At 39.5% G+C, this 18,213-nt stretch overlaps 1 protein-coding gene across 1 annotated transcript in view; it reads left to right on the forward strand.

Annotated features, from left to right (window-relative positions):
- LOC147685047 (cytolytic toxin-alpha-like) overlaps positions 1–4,543 on the forward strand; it is a 340,193-nt gene extending 335,650 nt beyond the window's left edge. The window contains exon 8 of the mRNA XM_086940934.1: positions 287–4,543. Coding sequence (XP_086797060.1) covers positions 287–2,340 — 2,054 coding nt within the window. The 3' untranslated portion in view covers positions 2,341–4,543. The remainder of the gene's footprint in view (positions 1–286) is intronic.
- Positions 4,544–18,213: the final 13,670 nt, after the last annotated feature.

Consider the following 18,213-nt stretch of genomic DNA (forward strand, 5'->3'; position numbering starts at 1 on the left):
CAGCCAACACTTGACGAATCCCCCCAAAACTTTCAGGGAAGGAGCGGAGCGGAACGGGCCATTTTCTTTGAGAAATTCGTGAAGATTCATCAACCGGCGCCAAAGTTATTCCCAATAGAATGTTGTGGATTTCCTATGGAAACTAGGTCCTAACTATAACTACCTACTGGCAACCGCCATTAAGTAATATATATATATATATACACACACTGTACCTCTCTAGGCTTAAAGAAATTCTATGCTGGAATTGATTTTAACATGTGATGTGTCCATTTGTATTCTACAGGTATTACTTTATGGAACAATGAAACACTTCAGATGGACGTGGGCACCAAGCCCCAACCCAAGACTGAATTCCAGATCATCACATCTGACAGCATTGAAGAGAAGGCTTCCTCTCTCGGTGTTTCAGCGTCACTGAAGGCCAGCTTTCTTTGCGGACTGATTGAAGTCAAAGGATCGGCTTCCTATTTAAATAACAAGAAAACGTCAAAGCAGCAGGCGCGAGTGTCACTCCAGTATTCAACCACTACAGTATTTGAGCATCTGACTATGACCCATTTAGGAAGAAAAAATGTCTCTTATCCTGATGTCTTTGACCAAGGCACAGCAACCCATGTGGTGACTGCTGTGCTGTACGGGGCACAGGCTTTCTTTGTTTTTGACTGTGAGTTTTCAACGTCAGAAAACATACAAGATATACAAGGAAACCTTCAAATAATGATAAAAAAGATACCATGTATTGCTATCGAGGGAAAGGGCTCTCTCACAATGAGTGATAAAGATATTAAGAATGCTAAAACATTTAGTTGTAAATTCCATGGGGACTTTTCTCTTCAAAGCAATCCTACTAATTATCAAGAGGCCATAACAATCTACTCCACCCTTCCAAAATTGCTTGGTGAGAAGGGAGAAAAGGCAGTTCCAGTGAAGGTCTGGTTATATCCACTCCAAAAACTGGATAGCAAAGCTGCTCAGGTTGTACGTGATATTAGCCATCAACTAGTTTTTGATGCCCAGGCTGTTTTGGAGACAATGTATGAGATTAACATGCAGTGCAATGACCTGATGAAGCACCCAGCTGCCGCAACGTTTCCAGAGATCAGAAGGAAGGTCCAGCAATTCCAGGAGCACTGTATGCAGTATACCCTTACTTTCCAGAGAAAGCTGGCACAGACTTTGCCATCTATCCGTGGAGGCGGGAAAGAGGAACAAGCCTTGGTGGATATCCTAATCAGCCAAAGGCAATCACCGTTCAACTTTCAGTCTCTGTCAGAGTTTCTGGATGACAAACTCCAAGAGATGGATTTTGTGAATTCTTTCCTAACTATCCTTAAGGATGTAAGAGCAATAGCCACCGAGAATGACCTTAACCGTATACTTATGAATCCCATGACAGAGTATGTGGTGGCATTTACTTTCACCTCATTGAAAGATGAAGAGCTATTCTTATCAGATTTGAAAAACTGGCTTCAGGCAGAAATCCTCAGGAAGTCAAATATTAAGAAAGCACAGAGTATTGTCTACAAGAAGGAGAATACAAAACACTGGATCAGTCAGCCTAATATTTCCAAAACTATAAGGAAGTATGTCATGGCATTCCAAGAATTTTTCTTTCTTAATGAGTCAAACAAAGCCACACAGTTCATTGTGTCATCAGTTTTAGATCAGAGTAATCCTGGTGCTTGCATTTATCTGTATGAAGCAGGAGATCTTTTGTGTATGAAGTTTGAGCCTCCCTCCAAACCCAATCCACCTCTGACAGGCAGAATAACACACAATAGTGTAGAACTCACCCTCAGACCATCAGAGTCTGGACAGGAATGGGTAGAGATGTATAAGATAGAGTATCGATCTACAAATGAGGAAAAATGGGTAGACATCAGAACAAACCAGAAGTTGGAGACATTCACAATAAAAGGCCTCAAACCAAATTCAAAATATGAGTTCCGCTACTGTGCCGTGTGCAAACCAGGACTCAGTGCTGTCAGTGATATAACAACAGCCTCAAAGACTCTTCCAACCAGCCCACCTGGTACACTAGCAGGCACAGCCATACACCCACAAGCCATAACTCTCACATGGAAGGCCCCATCTGTCATCGCAAATGGAGTCACTATCACTGACTATGAGATAGAATACAGAATGACGAGAGGTGGAGGGATAGAGGAGAAGAAAGGGGGATGGTTAAAACTAAAAGTGGGAAAGAAGCTTGAGACTTTCACAATTAAAGGTCTTGATCCAAGCACATCATACCGGTTCCGAGTATATGCTATCTGCAAGGATGTAGGAGTCAGCACCCCAAGTGAAAAGGCTGTTATCATTACATTAGATGACTGACGAGGACCTAGAATCTGTACTAGTACAATGCAAGAAAGTAAATGAAGACCATCCTTCCATCCATGAAGTGCCAGCCACCTTAGACCCAGATGGAGCATACAGAAAGCCCACACATGAATAGGAATAGCGCTTTCCAAATAGCGATTTTTTTCCGAATCTTCATTTGGAAAACGCTATGTATTAAGTATGAAACTTTATGTTTCATACTTGTTATTCCTGGTGGGTTGCAAATCGACCTACCTCATGAATATTAATGAGGTAGGTCGAAGTTTGCTACCCATTAGGAATCACAGCCATCACATGGATGGTAGCCTGCTGAGTTCAGCAGACTACCAGGTCTGTGATTGCCTTTGAATAAAGTGTTTTTCGGTTGTAAAGCAGCCCGTTTTCCTTAAAAGAAAACAAAGGAAAACAGGATGCGTTTCAACAATAAAAAGTGAAACGTTTTGTTTTCATTTTTTAAGAGCAGGCAGTGGTCCGTGGGACTACTGCTTGCTATTAAAAAATGTTTCCCAACATCCACAAAGAGAAAGGGGTCCCCAAGGGACCCCTTTCAATTTTGGAAGGCAATACCACCAACTTCCAGTTGGTGGTAAAGTGCAAATGTTTTGAGACCACATGTAGATCACAAAATATTCGTACATACTAATGCGATTCGGTAATTGGAAGGGATGCCCTTCACATGACCCTTCCAAAGACCGAATGCAAAACCCAAAGTAGGATTCTGCAATTTGGGCTTTGTACATAGCAAAAGGCATTTTTTAAGTCAGAAACGAGCAGATGCCTGTTTGCAATCAGAAAAATGCTTTGGAACTATGGTCCTTAGTGTTACCTGTCCAAAACAAGTTCAGGCCACTCCAATTCATTTCAAGTTCAATAATTCAACTTTATTTGCTAGTATTGTGGGTACAGAGAAGGTGAATGCTGTAAATTTTAACAAAATGTCCTGAAAAATGAGAATTAGGAGCAGGGGCGTAGCTTGGTCAGTAAGACTGTGTGGGTGTGAGCTCGACATTTCCAACAATCCCGCAGGCATATTGTGTTAACTATTATATGAGAAGCAGCGCATGAGGGGAGCTTAAGCGTCAATGGAAAGAGAAATGATAGTGAATTGTGAGGGGTTTTTGAAACATGCATGCACTGATATAAGAGCCTTCTTTTGTGGTCTACCAAGATTTTTTAAATCCAATTTAAAAAAAATGGACTCACGGCTATCCAATAAATTAACCAGAATAAGTCTACTTAAAAATGTTTGAAAGCTTAAATAAAAGCTGGGGGTAACAAGAGCCTTGATTCTACCCCCGCCCCCTCCCGGGACAGCCACCTTCAGTGCTCTGTCTTGCACTTGTTTTCTCAACCATATAAATACGACCTCATTAACTATGCTTCTATATTATTATTTGTCTTTGTCTGTTTTGCTCTAGTTATAGATTAGCTGAAAGAATTTGGGGCAGGTGCATCATACCTCTCTTCTGCATATCAAACCAATGAATAGATAAGCCTAATTTATAGTAACACAAGATATTTCCATATAACGATATTTTCAGAAACGCTAGGGGGGAGGATTGAGTGACATGCTAGGCTCATCTCTGACAAGCTAGAAGGGCTGGCGCACAGTAAGTTGAATGTTCTGAACAGACATGTTCCTTTCATTAGTCAAGCTTACTCGATTTCACTATTCTGTAGGACAGCCAGCCTTTGCTTAACAGGGGAATTTACAAAGATAACAAAAATGTAAATTTGCCAAAGAGGCATGCTGTTTCCCTGCAAGACATTTACACACATATTGGGTGACTCGTGTATGTGCAATTATGAACTCTTTTTCCTCAAAGTGTCACTAATGAATATGAACAAGAGATCCATCACTAATAAGTTCCACATAAACTGAGACATAGAGCGAAAGAGGGTACTATGTATTATATTGTAGAAAAGAAGGTGACATCCAAACCCAGCTGTATTGCAGCAATGGGTCCCAAGGGTCATGATTGGCGAAGGGGAAGCTTCAGTAATCTTAGTTCCACTTATGACCATAAGGTAGAAAACACCCATTTTTGATACCTACTGATCTACAATTGTATTTTGTGTTCAGCCGCCCTAATTCTAGCACATGTCCAAAGGACCAATTTTGCAATGGGTAAAATTATCGAATCCTGTCAGAAAATCTCACACCCTTTCATCACTAAGCATGTGTAAAAAAAAAAAATATATATATATATATATATATATATATATATATATATATATATATAATATATATTATATATATATATATATATATATATATATATATATATATCGCAACCTGCCCAGCTCCTTCAGGGCTCCCATCTTACTTCCCTTAATAATATTTTATTATTATGCTTGTAACTGCATCATGAGTTTTGCAATCTCTACTGGTATAAATACACTGTTAATTATTTACGTTCGCTTGTAGACAGCTTCAAACTGCATGATTAGCATATTCCAACCACTCTTTCTTTATTATTGCATTTTTCTGTTTGCTCATTGCATAAAGATACCAAAATGTATGGCAGTGCAATACATAGGAATATGTACGTATGTCTCCTGTTTAAATACCAAAAAAAACATAATAAAAAATGTTATTGAGTAATCTTATGATATGACTGATGATAGTTTCTATATGCTGTGTAATAGTTTGGCCTTGTTATAAAGCATACTTTGAACTACACTGTTACAACCGCAAGCATTTGTAAAGCCAATAGGTTTTGTCTTTATTGCATTGTATTGTAATTACATTATCTGGCACTTACTACCTCTGATAAGGCACTAAAGCACTTTTAAGCCAGACAGCATGGTTCGGAACCCAAGGTTAGTAGTTAATCTAGTGGTTATTGTTTGTTATTGGGATTAGTCTTGCATTCTTCTCAGGGAAACCATTCCATGAATGCATTCCAATTTCCATGTGGTAAATTAAATTAATAGGATTAAGAAGGGGTATCAGTGTTAATGCAAATGTTTGGGTGAGGTTATCGGATGTGCAAGAGGAGAATAGCTATTATTATGTGGCAGTATTATAACTTTCAAAGAAGGAGAAGTTATGATCTTTGAAATGAAGAGCGAACTATTTGCAGATATATAATATTAGGGTTAAAAGCAAACATGCATGTGACTTAAAGTAGGCTGTACTCAGAGAGAGGAGACGTGTCAAGGATGGAAAGTAAGGAAAAGGTTGTTTGAAAGAAAAAAAGGAGAGACAACAAGCGAAAGTTTTAAGTCAAGGTCAAATTTTCATTCAGGGTTTTAGGAATTTAGATGAGAATTTTTGAGATAGCACGCAAACCAAGAATGTAAAACTGTAGAAATAAACATTATTTATATGTACTAGAATCAGGTGAATATTCTGTCTGCTGCTATACAATCAATCAACCAATAAATCAATACTTTATTTCATTAAAAAAAATCATGCAAGTGCAGCGAAAAATAGAACAACACAGATATTCAACAAGGCAAAAATATAAATATTGACACTGCATTAAAACGTAAAGTGCCATATCAATAATGGCTTCCCCTATCGTACTGATCTGTAAACCCCCATATGAAACATGGACACATTCTAAAGAAATTCATGAGAAGCTGAAAGTTGTAGATATAAAAAGCAGGCCTAGACGGATAAAAATCTAAGGCTAAAAAAGAGGTTTTAAAAACTTATACCAAAAGATTTATAAAAAAATGACATATCACTACAATGTGCAAGGTATCATATTTAGAAAGAACAGACCCAATCTTAAAAAAAATGTCAAGAGACGAAGCTGATGAGTAGGCATTTCAAAAAGAAGATATGGCTCTATCCCGTGTATTGTTTTAACACATTTTCTGTAGAGGGACTTAACTAGTGCTAGAGATCCCTTTCAGCTGTCGTTCTTTGGTAAGAGGACTCTTTCAGCCATACAACATCTTTTTGATAATACTTAGAGGAAGAAAGTATCACTTTGGCCTACCAAAAATTCAAACATTCTCTCTAATATACACCAGCCAGGGGATATAACACATGTTATCTAATTTCATAAATCTAAAATGATTACCCTGTTTAAACATAGAGAAACGTTTAGCCAAACAGCACACTATAACACGAGGGGTCGCACCGGGATGTAATCCACAAGGTAACTCATACCTAGCTCTTTGTGTATTATTTCACTTGGGGTATATTGCCCCACCCCTAAAAGACTCCTAAAGTATTTATTCTCTGCTACCCTTAGAGGGTCTAGATTTGTATAACCCCAAATCTCACACCCAAAGGTTGAGATGGGAATACATTTGGCTTTATAAACCTCCAACATAATTTTGAAACGTTTTTTTGACCCAACCGAGCAGAAATGTTATTATATCCCCCACAAACTCTTGTGAGATTACAGGTATTCTGTTTTATTAAGGGTTGCCAGCTCAATTTCGAATGTATTAAAATACCTAAATATGTAAAATTATCAACATGGCTTATAGTATGTCCCTGAATGGATAGCATACCACTTTTCTTGTGTTTTTAGGCCCTAAAACCATCACATGTGATTTATTAAAGTTAGTACGCAAATCCATGCTACGCGTAAAATCATCATCGGCATCTAAAAGCTGCTGCTGGCTTCTAGAAGTATGGGCAATTAAACAGCATCATGAGTATACAAAAGGGCCATGAGCAATCTGCCCCCTGCTCTTGGCACGTCAATACCCGAGACAAAGAGTGCATTCTCTAAGCGATTAATGTAAAGGATAAAAAGAAAGGAGGCCAAGACACAACCTTGCCAGACCCCCTTTCTAAGAGCAAAGTGCTTTGTGCATTCGCCGTTACTACCACAATGGACCAAAGCCATCAACCCACAATGGAAATCCCTAAGAAGGTTTACCAAAGTCGCATCCACCCCCATGAACTTCAGCTCTGCCCAAAATGTCTCTCTGTTGACTAAGTAGAAAGCAGAGTTGAGGTTCATGAATGCTAAATGAAGGGATCCCTTTTTCACCTGCACATATTTATTGCTAAAGAGCCTTACCAACAGGCAAAGACACTATCGCATCTCTGACCTCTTCCCATTGTAAGGTCAGTCTAGCACCCTGTGCCAGGGGCAGAGAGGACAATGGATAATCCCCAGATATAAAGTGGAAAAAGGGTCTTCCCAGGCCTGAGCAGAAATCACCGCAGCTTGGTCGACCACCCTGTCCTCCCTAAAAATGGGTGACTAACCACTTTCTAAAACTGGGTGCTATCTTTAACTGTGTGAAGTAGGTTGAATCATAGATTGAAGACAAGATGTTAGTTTCTTGATAAGATTTATTGCCATAAAGAATCTCATCCAACGACCAGCAGGTCAGGTCTGGAACTAACTGTCCAGGTTTACTTCCAAAGCTTTCAAGAATGTAATGACACCACTCTATGACTCCTTACACATTCTAGCATGACATATTAAGATTCTACATTAAACGTTTCATGTGAAGAAGAAAGCATAGGCAGATTACCACACACCTCCCCTCTTTACTTAAACCAAATATCTTACACTAATATGCATGTATTAAAACCAATTATCCATAGTCATAAAGATATAGTGGTCGTTTACCAACTCTAGATGAACTCCGGATTCCATCTTTTACACCAGATTGTGGATGAGATGCATCCACATCACCACTGGAGCTGTGGTCCAACTTGCCTTTAACTACAACCACTCTACTCAAGTTCCAAATGTGATGATCTTGAGTTTTAATCACATTTCTAAACACTTTTATAACCTTAATTGGTTTCATGAATTTAAGAATTGGCCCTACCCATTAGACCAGAACGTTTTATCATGACCAGATCACCAACCACTACCTTGGTTGTTTTCACACTTTTTTAAAAATCAAAATAACTCTTCCTCACCTTAGCTTTCTCTTCGTCCTTTCTCTTAACTTCAACACCATCACATTTGCTTTCTTTTCCTCTACTTAGTTCATACTTGTTTATCCATCCTGGTTCTACATTAGTGATAGGAACTCTTCCTCTGAATCATTAGAAAGTTGTTTTTCCTGTTGTGGAATGAGGAAATAGTATATATTCTTCGAACTTCTTCAAAACCTCAGATTTCCAGTCAAGAGAAGAAGACTTTGCAATAGATATGGTGTATTTGATCACTCAATTAAATCTCTCAATCATACCATTGGCATCCGGATGGTAAAGAGAACAAGGTTTATGAATGACCCCTTTAGAGAAAGAAAATTTCTCATCTCCTCCGAGACAAGCTGAACTCCATTGTCCGTCAATAAGATAAAGGAATCCCTTCTCTTGAGAACAAATCTTTCAAGCATTTGATAACATGCTTAGAATCAATGGTTGATAAAAAGAAAATTTCCGGCCATCGTGAAAACATGTCTATGACAGCTAATACAAAACTATGTGTATCATTAATAAAGATAGGACCTAGAATATCCAAGGCAACATCTTGCCAAGGCCCAGAAGGTCGTCTCCTCAACACCATGGGTTGAACACTAGGACTTTTAGATTTTTCACTTAAGGAACACGTGACACAGTCACGTATCACACGCTCAACTTCTCTATCCATCCCTGGCCACCAATAGGTCATACGTAGTCTCTCTTTACATTTGAATAAGCCACCATGAGAAGAATGCACCATATCAATGAGCTCCTTCCTAAGCGAATTGGGAGGATTCATTTGTGTACCACGAAATAACAATCCTTTGTTAATGGAAAGTTCATTTCGTAATGGCCAGAATTTCTTGCAGCTATCTGATCCTTCTTTATTACTCACCCAACCTTTACTAATCAATTTCATAACTTCATTTAAAATCTCATCATGATGCCTCTCTTCACACCACTGGTTTTCAGAAATTACACCATGTTCAATTGCACAAACCCACTCTTCACCATCTTCTACCTCTTCATCCACTACTTCTGATTTAGGAGTTAAGCGAAACAAGACATCAGCAACCTTGTTCTCTAAACCTGGAATATAACGAATCACCAAATGATATTCCTGTAGACCAATTACCCATTTTGTTATCCTACTAGAGATTGAGTCCAGTCCCTTTATGCTAAATATTTCAATTAGAGGTTTATGATCAGATCGTACCTCAAACTCAACACCCCAAATAAACTTTTTCAATTTTTTTATTGCCCAGAACACTGCCAAGGATTCCCTCTCAACCGCCGAATATCTTGTTTCATGGTCTTTAAGGGTATGGGATAAAAACATAATGGTTTGCATTCCACTAGGGCCCATTTGTTGCAGAACCGCACCCAATCCTTTTTCACTTGCACCAGTGATGAGTATTGGCTTAAGTCCCGTGTTAAAACTACTGAGAGAAGGAGCAGATTTGAGTTTTTCTTTGATTTTCAGAAATTAATCTTCACAAACCTCTTACCATTCAAAGTCAACTCCCTTCTTGAACAAATGTCTCATATTGACAGCACAATCAGCAAAATTCCTCATGAACTTAGCATAGTACTCTATGACACCCAAGAATTTCATGAGATCACTTTTGCATGAGGGTGAACTCATCTCTTGAATGGTGTTAACCAAATCAGACTTCGGTTTCACTCCTCCACTGGTGATGTTATGACCTAAGTAATTTATAGAATTTGTCCTAAATCTGCACTTTTCAACTTTAATTGTCAAGTTATGCTCACACAATTTTTACAAGGCTTCCCTAGGTCTACTATCATGTTGTATCTCATCATCACCATATATCAAAATGTCATCCTGATATACATAAATACCTTGAACACCATGCATAATTGTTTCCATAACTCTCTGAAAGACAGAAGAGGCTGACACGAAACCAAAGGGCATGCGTTTGAATCTATAAGTACCAAAAGGAGTTATGAAAGACGTGAAGTCCCTACATGAATCTTCAAGTTCAATTTGATGATAGGCCGAGGTGAGATCTATCTTGCTAAAGACCTTAGCACTACCTAACAACACCAATAACTTGTTTATGTTGGGTAAGGGATACTTATCGACCACAACACATTTATTTAATTGTCTTAAATTGATGCATAATCTCAAATCTCCATTAGATTTTCTAGCTGCTACGACCGGAGCCAACCATTCGGTCCCCTCTACGTCTTCAATTATGCCCCAATCCTTCCGTTTGTCTATTTCTTTTCTCATGTCATCTCTTACCGCAATAGGTACGCTCCTCACTTTGCAACTAACGGGTATTGAGTCTTTCTTAAGCACAATCTTATGTTAGTACCCTTTAAGACAACCCAATTCATTTCTGAAGACTTTGGGATAATTTCTTCTCAGCTCAGCAACAAAGCTACTGTCAGACTTCTCAACAACTACAGAGTTCACCAGTTCTCTCAATTGAATAGGAGGATCCGCATTGGGGTCCAGATAAACTCCAAGATCACCTTGATGGATCCAACTTATTATACTTTCCCCTTTCTTTGAAACATAAATCTTACCCAAAACAAATCTACCTTTGAACTCAATAAGACCTATAAAATACCCATGTAGCTTGATGGGATCTCCACCATAAGCCAAAGGCTTAATATCTGGTTTCAAAAGATTCACTCTCCCTTTTAAATTTTTCAAATAAAACTCACCCGAAACAATAGTTATCCTAGCACCCGAGTCAAATACACTCTTGTGCTAGCTCCTTCAACTAAAATACTGTCACAGCGACTATTTTTTTAAATTCCCATTCACTAATTGCACAAGGATTTGTCCACACTCATAGTCATCAATTTCTGACTCCTCACACTCATCATCATACACTTCAACTTTTTTCACTTTACGTATTGGTCTACTTTTACACAAAGAAGTCAAATGACCTTTCTTTTTGCACTTTGAACAAGTCTGATTCAAGGCTGGACACTTCTTGTCATTTGCCAAGTGTCCTGTTTTACCGCACCTAAAACACTTGACATTTACCCATTTTCACTGGCTCTTTCGTTGTGCACCGCTGCATCTTTTTGTTTGCCCTTAAAGGTAAGATCTGTTCTACCCTTGATTTTATTATCTTGAACTTTATAAACTTTATCTGAATCTTTCTTTAATACTGCAACACACTTCAATGAATGTTCTATCCTCTTGGCAACCCCCAGTACCTCATCTGAAGCAGGCTCATCTCATAACCACAACTCCTCCCTGACCTTTTCCATACTACATCCGAACATGAATTGATCACGAATTCTTTTGTCAGTGAGATTACCAAATTTGCAAGAAGATGCAAGCTTCCTTAAATACGTAACGTATCACTCCACTGTTTCTTCAGCACCCTGCTTTCTTTTTGCAAACTGATATCGCTCTAAAATTGTGCTCACCTTTGGCAAGTAATGCATATCTAGTTTTTTTATGCATATCTATTAATCATTGAGACCATTAGTTTCTTCTCCAGACAACTCAGGTAAGTGATCGAAGACATCTTGGCCTTCCGACCCCAAACAGTGTAACAATAATGATGACCTTCTTTCAGCACTGAGTGAGGGCCCACAAACCCTTGCATACCTTTCAAATATTACCTTCCACTTCTTCCATGGAATTGGAGGATCACCAGGAGCACTTAGGAAAAAGGGTGCAGCAGTAACTTTTTGCATTTGTTATACAAGAATTCCAAAATAAATCAGTACATAAATCAGTACATAAATCCTTTCATCTCCAAAATGGTAGAATAATAAGGATTCTAAACATTCGTCTTAAAATTGTTTCAGGAACACCACAGTTTGAAATGTAGAGACAAAATACTATTATTCAAGTCTCATTAAAATGCAGACAAGTTCACAAGCATGCTGTGCACTTCAGCGCAACAAGGTAAGTAATATTTTCCACCAAGTGCTGTGTGCATCAGCGTGATAAAAGTAATGACGCACCTTGTTGAGCGTATGAGGTGAAGTAGTGTTGTACATTGTTAAGTAGATTGAGCTGTGCGCAACAGCGTATGAGGTAAATGCAGAGATAAATGAAATTTTGCTGCGCCCATCAGCGAGAATCTGATGCGCGAAGAGCAATCAAACCCACCATGAAATGAGCGTATGAAGTATGCAGCACTAACCAAAATATTCCGCTGTGTGAAGATCTTGCTGTGTGCATCGGCGAGCAACCGTTATCTTGAAAGTTGAACGTACTTACAAATAAAACAACTTCCGTACACAGATATCAATTTCTTGATTAGCAGACCCCAAAGCAAGATGGCTTCTACATTCAGAGACACACTGACGTCATCGCATAAACGTGGACTGTAGGTGGAGCAGTCAAGAGCCTCAACGCAGAGTACAGAGCATCATACAAAGTAGAACGTAAGAAGGTGGTGTTCAGGATCGGGCTCAGGAGTCCAAGGCTGCTACAACCGGTAACGACTTTGTTGTTGTTCAATTTTCTAACAGAGAATTCAATATATACAGTCCTCCCTGTTTCCCTTCGTTTTCTTTTTTTTAAAAAGAATTCAAGGCTTAAGGAAATGCATAAAAAAGTTCATCAGTAAACAGTCATTAGATAACGGTAATTAGCAGTCATTAGATAACGGCAATTAACTCATATAAAACAGCGCTTAGCATATGCTCTGCTTGTTTGAAGATTTATCACTGGTCACAGAAGAAAATCCTCCTCATGAGATAGAAAGATATTGTAGCATCACTCATTAGTTAGCTTGACAATGTAAATAATAGGATGAGCCTGCATTGAATGTATACCAAGCAGATAAAGTATAAAAACATTTCAACTACAGCTTGAGTAATTATGCGGCGAAACGCTCCCAATCCCTTATTATTATAAAGAAAGCCTCTTAATCTCCAAACAGTACTTTAAGTTCAAGGAGGTTTTTTCTTTTTTTATCCAAGAAGTAAAAGTAAATAAAAATTGTGATGCTCCTCGCCAATCTGCCTTGTTGAGATTCTTTGTGTTGCCGACTACTCCAGTGAAGTAGGTTGAGTCATAGATGGAAGACAAGATGTTAGTTTCTTCATAAGATTTTTTTCCATAAAGAATCTCATCCAATGACCAGCATATCAGGTCTGGAACTAACTGTCCAGGTTTACTTCCAAAGCTAACAAGAATGTAATGACATCACTCTATGACTCCTTACACATTCTAGCATGACATATTGAGATTCTACATTAAACATTTCATGTGAAGAAGAAAGCATAGGCAGATTACCACACTGTGCTTGCCAAAAGAAGATCCTCCCACAGTCTATCTTCAGTTCCTTCTTCCTATTATTTAACAGCTGCTTTATACATTGTCCTGTGTTGTCGTACCTCCCTCCTGTCCCTAGGCTTTTGTTTTAGCTTTGCTAAAAGTGCCTTAAGTTCATTAGTATAGTTGTTATCAAACCAGCAAGTATCTGCAAATGTATGTGAAACCTTGGACAACCCGCCGAAAAGGAGTGCAGAAATGTACTTGAAGAAGACATCACGTCCTCAAACCTCCACCCCGTGGGTTGCATTATAAACAGTTAAACACATAATTCTAGTGGTGTTCTTAAAAGATAGAACACAAAAAATATGAGGGGAAATAGCCATAATCTCTTCCACTTTATAAGCTAAATTCAATTTGATAAAAAGTCACAAGGCCCCCACTAGCTATTCCATTAGATGAAGAGGAACCCTTGATTGAGAAAGAGACTTAACCATCCAAATAAAGTCCCCCCTCGCATCCCAAGTCTACTGTAGTGATATGATATCGTACGTAACAAAGGTCTTGAACTAATCAGAATCTTCAAGCATCTCCTGCAAACCTGCTATATTCCAAGACATAACCTTGAGAACCCTTACAGTTGATAAGCCCCTGTGTATAGTACTTGGTATAGACTTCACTCCTGATCTTGATCAGAATCTAAAAGTGTGTGATCAGGGGGCCACAGACAGTGGGAGAGTATTCACATGCATAGTGTGAGTAACCTCCTCAGAGGCTCCACAAACTGTATCATCAGGACAGACACTCTCCCTATGGGGCTGTCAATCAATAGCTTCCATCCCTTCAAAAGCAGCAAATGTATTTTGAAGGGGAAGAGATGGTTATAAAATTGGCAAATTAGGTTGCTGTTTGGAATCTGGAGGCTCGCCAGACCTAGGAGTAGCTATTGCCATGTGTCCATAAAAGAAGCCCTGTGGAAAAATCTTAATCTGGCTTGATTTAACCATACCTGTCCTGGCTAAGTTCGAAACTTCACAGGCAACCATAGAGTTCCTAAAATTCACCACAATGACATCTCCATTATAATGATTTTCTACACAGCCTAGGCCCCCTGACCGTCGGGCAAATAATACCTCTTTACCAAAGTCCCAATGCAACACACATTTATGTTCAACCAGGGAATAACTTTGTTCATGAGAACCCTTGTAGCTTCAGGTCTATCAGCTGGTATACTTGGTGCATTGGCTAGCATGACCATATAACGGCATGACGCTCGGGGTAGATCAATCACAGGTAAAGAGTCTAACCTAGAATTTCTAATTTTTCCCTGCTTTGCAGGGGGGACTGGAAGAACCTGATCGCCTTTATTCTGTACAGCCCTGGCTCATACTGAACCCGTAGCTGCATCCAGATGATGAATATTAACAAAAAATATATCCCCTCGATCACCAGCCAGAAGTAAAAAAAGGTTGATGTCACAGTGTTAGGTGGGAGATTTAGCCCTTTAGCTTTGGTAAACTGACCCTTCTGTAGCAGACACATCCACCTTCCCTACTTATGTCCATATTGAGCAAATTAGCTTCAATGATGGCAAGCCGGTCATATACTGGTCGTAATTTGGCGTCCAACAGCTTACCTAAGTGAGTGCTCCTATCATTCCAATGTTTAGCCAGAAGAACCAGCTCATTCAAAGGTGTGATCACTGCCTCCGCCCTCATTCGTGCCACAGGTTTAGACTTAGGTTCAGAGGATTTACATTTTTGGGCCTTTTTCCTACGTTTGACCACAGGACCTGTTTCAAAATCACGATCGAGTGAGTGAGAACTGGATATACAGTTCCATTTTCCGTAACAACCTCGCGGACCTCAACGATCAGATCACTACTGGCAGGCCTCTGATTGCATATACTTCCATTAGTACTTTTCCTCATAGACACATTTACACTGGGTGCCATATGTACCCCAAGAGATGAGGGATATAAGCTGCATATAGATATGGTTAAGTATTAGAGGGGCAAGGGCGAAAGGTGAATCCCCTCTGAAGTAAGCGAAAGATGTCTCTCTGCCAGCTTAATTTCATTAGAAATCAAATCCACAGCTCGCGTAAAAAAACTGTCAATTGTGGTATGTGAATGCTGTGAAGGTGCTACCCCAGAGGTAACCTTTCTCTTGCCCATGCTTATCGAATAGGTAAAGAGAAAAAAAAATCAAAGTACCTTAAGATAATGGCTTCACGGTATCATTGGGCATCATAGCCTAAATCCAAGATAGCAGGCCCAGACTCGCCTAAGATGGGCCGGTCTTGGCTCAGTCTTCTCCCAGGTTGGAGCCCAGGCGTGAACCATGTTCATCCTGCACTGTGGGTGATTTCAGGTGCTTTTGAGCATGTAAGCGCAGCCTCTCCCTCACCTCAGGGTATGCTGGGGGACATAGTCCTACACCAGCAGGGCCACAATTAAGAAGAGCAAAAACAAGCTTGCACCCCTCCTGGAAGCACGTCGCGTGCTGTGGGCGATGTCAGGTGCTTTTGAGTGAGTGAGTGCAGCCCCTCCTTCACATTGGGGTATGCTGGATGGTGTAGTCCCACCACAGCAGGACCACGACAAAGCTGAGCAAAAACAGTCTTGCACCCCTCCTGGAAGAGCACTTAGGCCGGAGACACTTGTGACAACAATCAAAGCGGGAGAGCAGAAGCAGGAGCAAGGCATTTTTAATTCCCCAGTGGGTCCGACGGTGACATGCTGCTAGAGCCCATGTCTCTGACTCTCGGCGGGGGCAGAAATAAGGGCATGCAGGCTTACCCCTACTGAGTTTGGCACCACACTGGATCGTGTCTGAAGCTAGGCAAGAATAGACCACAGCTTTAGCAAGAGTAGCTGATCAGCTCAGGAGTTGGAACTGAAAACAATAGCTGAAAGCATATATGGGGGAAATATCTAGTGCTTCAATCTATGCTCAAAGGACCAGTAACCTCAAGATCATAGTAATGTGGCAAAAGGTACAGGGTAAATAATGAAGGCTTCAAAAATGAGATTCTGCAAATGCTGGAGCGGATGTCTTCTGATGTCAACCTTTGAAGTTTAGCTCACAGTTATAATTAGAAAAGCATAGTGGGATCCATTTTGGATGCTCTTGATTTAGTGTGGCCCCCCATTGGGATGAGAACAGCCTTCTCATACAGTAGAAGCTCACTGAATGCATTCGTGAAAGTGAAGACTCAGACATTAAAGTGAGGAGGATGAAGATAGGACTACCTTCAGAAATTCCATTTAGGCTACGCTAGAAGTGCTTGCAGATTAACTCTTCCTGAGAATTGCCATTCGGTGGATGGTAGGTGTGAGGGTAGGGCTGTCATATCTGTTATTCAACAAACTAAAGACATAAATGTATTGCATGGATCTGTGCAACTTCGGTAGATTGCCTCTAAGGAAACAAGTGTAGTGCATTTGCCAAAGGCTTGCATGTGCTTATACTTAGGACCACAGCCCAATAGCATGAGCACTTTTTTCTTCAAATGTAACAATGAATGAATGAATGAAATAATTTTATTTGATTCAGTTCACGACAACAACTATTTTTTTTAGACAATAACAATTAAATTTTTTTACTGATAAAATTATTACACTAATACATTTTTTTAAATGTTTTTAAAAAGTTATACATGTTAATACACACAAATTCATTTGGTGGAGTTTGGTAGAGTGAAATCAAATTCTGGACCGAATTTACTTTACATTTCATTTTGATCGGAATTATGTATCTGTTCCTGGCTGCTACCACAGTCTCATTTGGACAAATGAACAGCACGTGTTCTAGGTCTTGCACCCCACCTTTACATTGGTCACAGAGATTGGTCCCTTCTTCTTTTAATGACCACTTGATTGTGTGTTATTGCAGTGGTAATATTCCGAGTCGTACTTGGATAATACTTCTCCTAACTCCGTGATTTAAATTAAAAAAGATATATGGTTGAATTTTTTTAAAAACTATTGTATCCACGTACTGCTTGTACGTTGAGAGCCTAGATCAGTCTTGAATGTCCAATTCCATGCTTATCCTTGGGGTTAGGGGCCTCAAGCAAAGTTTCAGTTGGGCTGGTGACCAAAATTTTAACATTTCTAGGGAAACTGATGTCAATTTAAAAGCAATGCTTAGGTTTTTACCAAAAACGTACTTCGGAGAGTCTGGCTCGACTGACTCTATTTTCAACAGTGCTCTTAGAGATCCTTGATCTGCATGAACCAGGTTGTACGCCCATCTAATTATGTTTGAGATCCCTCTGGCGTAGGAACTAACTAGCGATAGTTCTAACCTGAGAGCTTGAACCGGGACTGCTTGCGACATCCTGGTTAGTTTTCGCAGGATTTTCCCTTCTTTGATGTCAATTTGCTTCCATTCTGTTATTGGTATATGTTCTATAGCATATGACAAAACGGCTGGGATTTTTGAGCTATATACCTGGAGCAAGGAGGAGAAGTGCCTTTGACCAGTGAAAAAATAAAGTCTTTGAAGAGCCCCTGAATGGATATCAGCGTTTCAACCCATCTTTTGGAGGTGAGGCTGATTGTACAAAGACTAATGTGAAAGTTCTCCCAAGATATATGTAGTCTTTGACAATTTCCAATGGTTTTCCCCCTAATAACCAATTGTATTTGTAATAGGTCTTCTTTCTTGTAAATGGTAAAATTTTTGTTTTGGTGACATTTGGAATTAAATAAATTTCTTCGGTGTAGCTGGTAAGTGCCAACAGATTTCTTTGTATCGTATCGTATCGTATCGTATCGTAAGGGGTGCTTATA

The sequence above is a fragment of the Lissotriton vulgaris genome, chromosome 10, assembly GCF_964263255.1.
Source record: "Lissotriton vulgaris chromosome 10, aLisVul1.2, whole genome shotgun sequence".
Classification (NCBI taxonomy): domain Eukaryota; kingdom Metazoa; phylum Chordata; class Amphibia; order Caudata; family Salamandridae; genus Lissotriton; species Lissotriton vulgaris.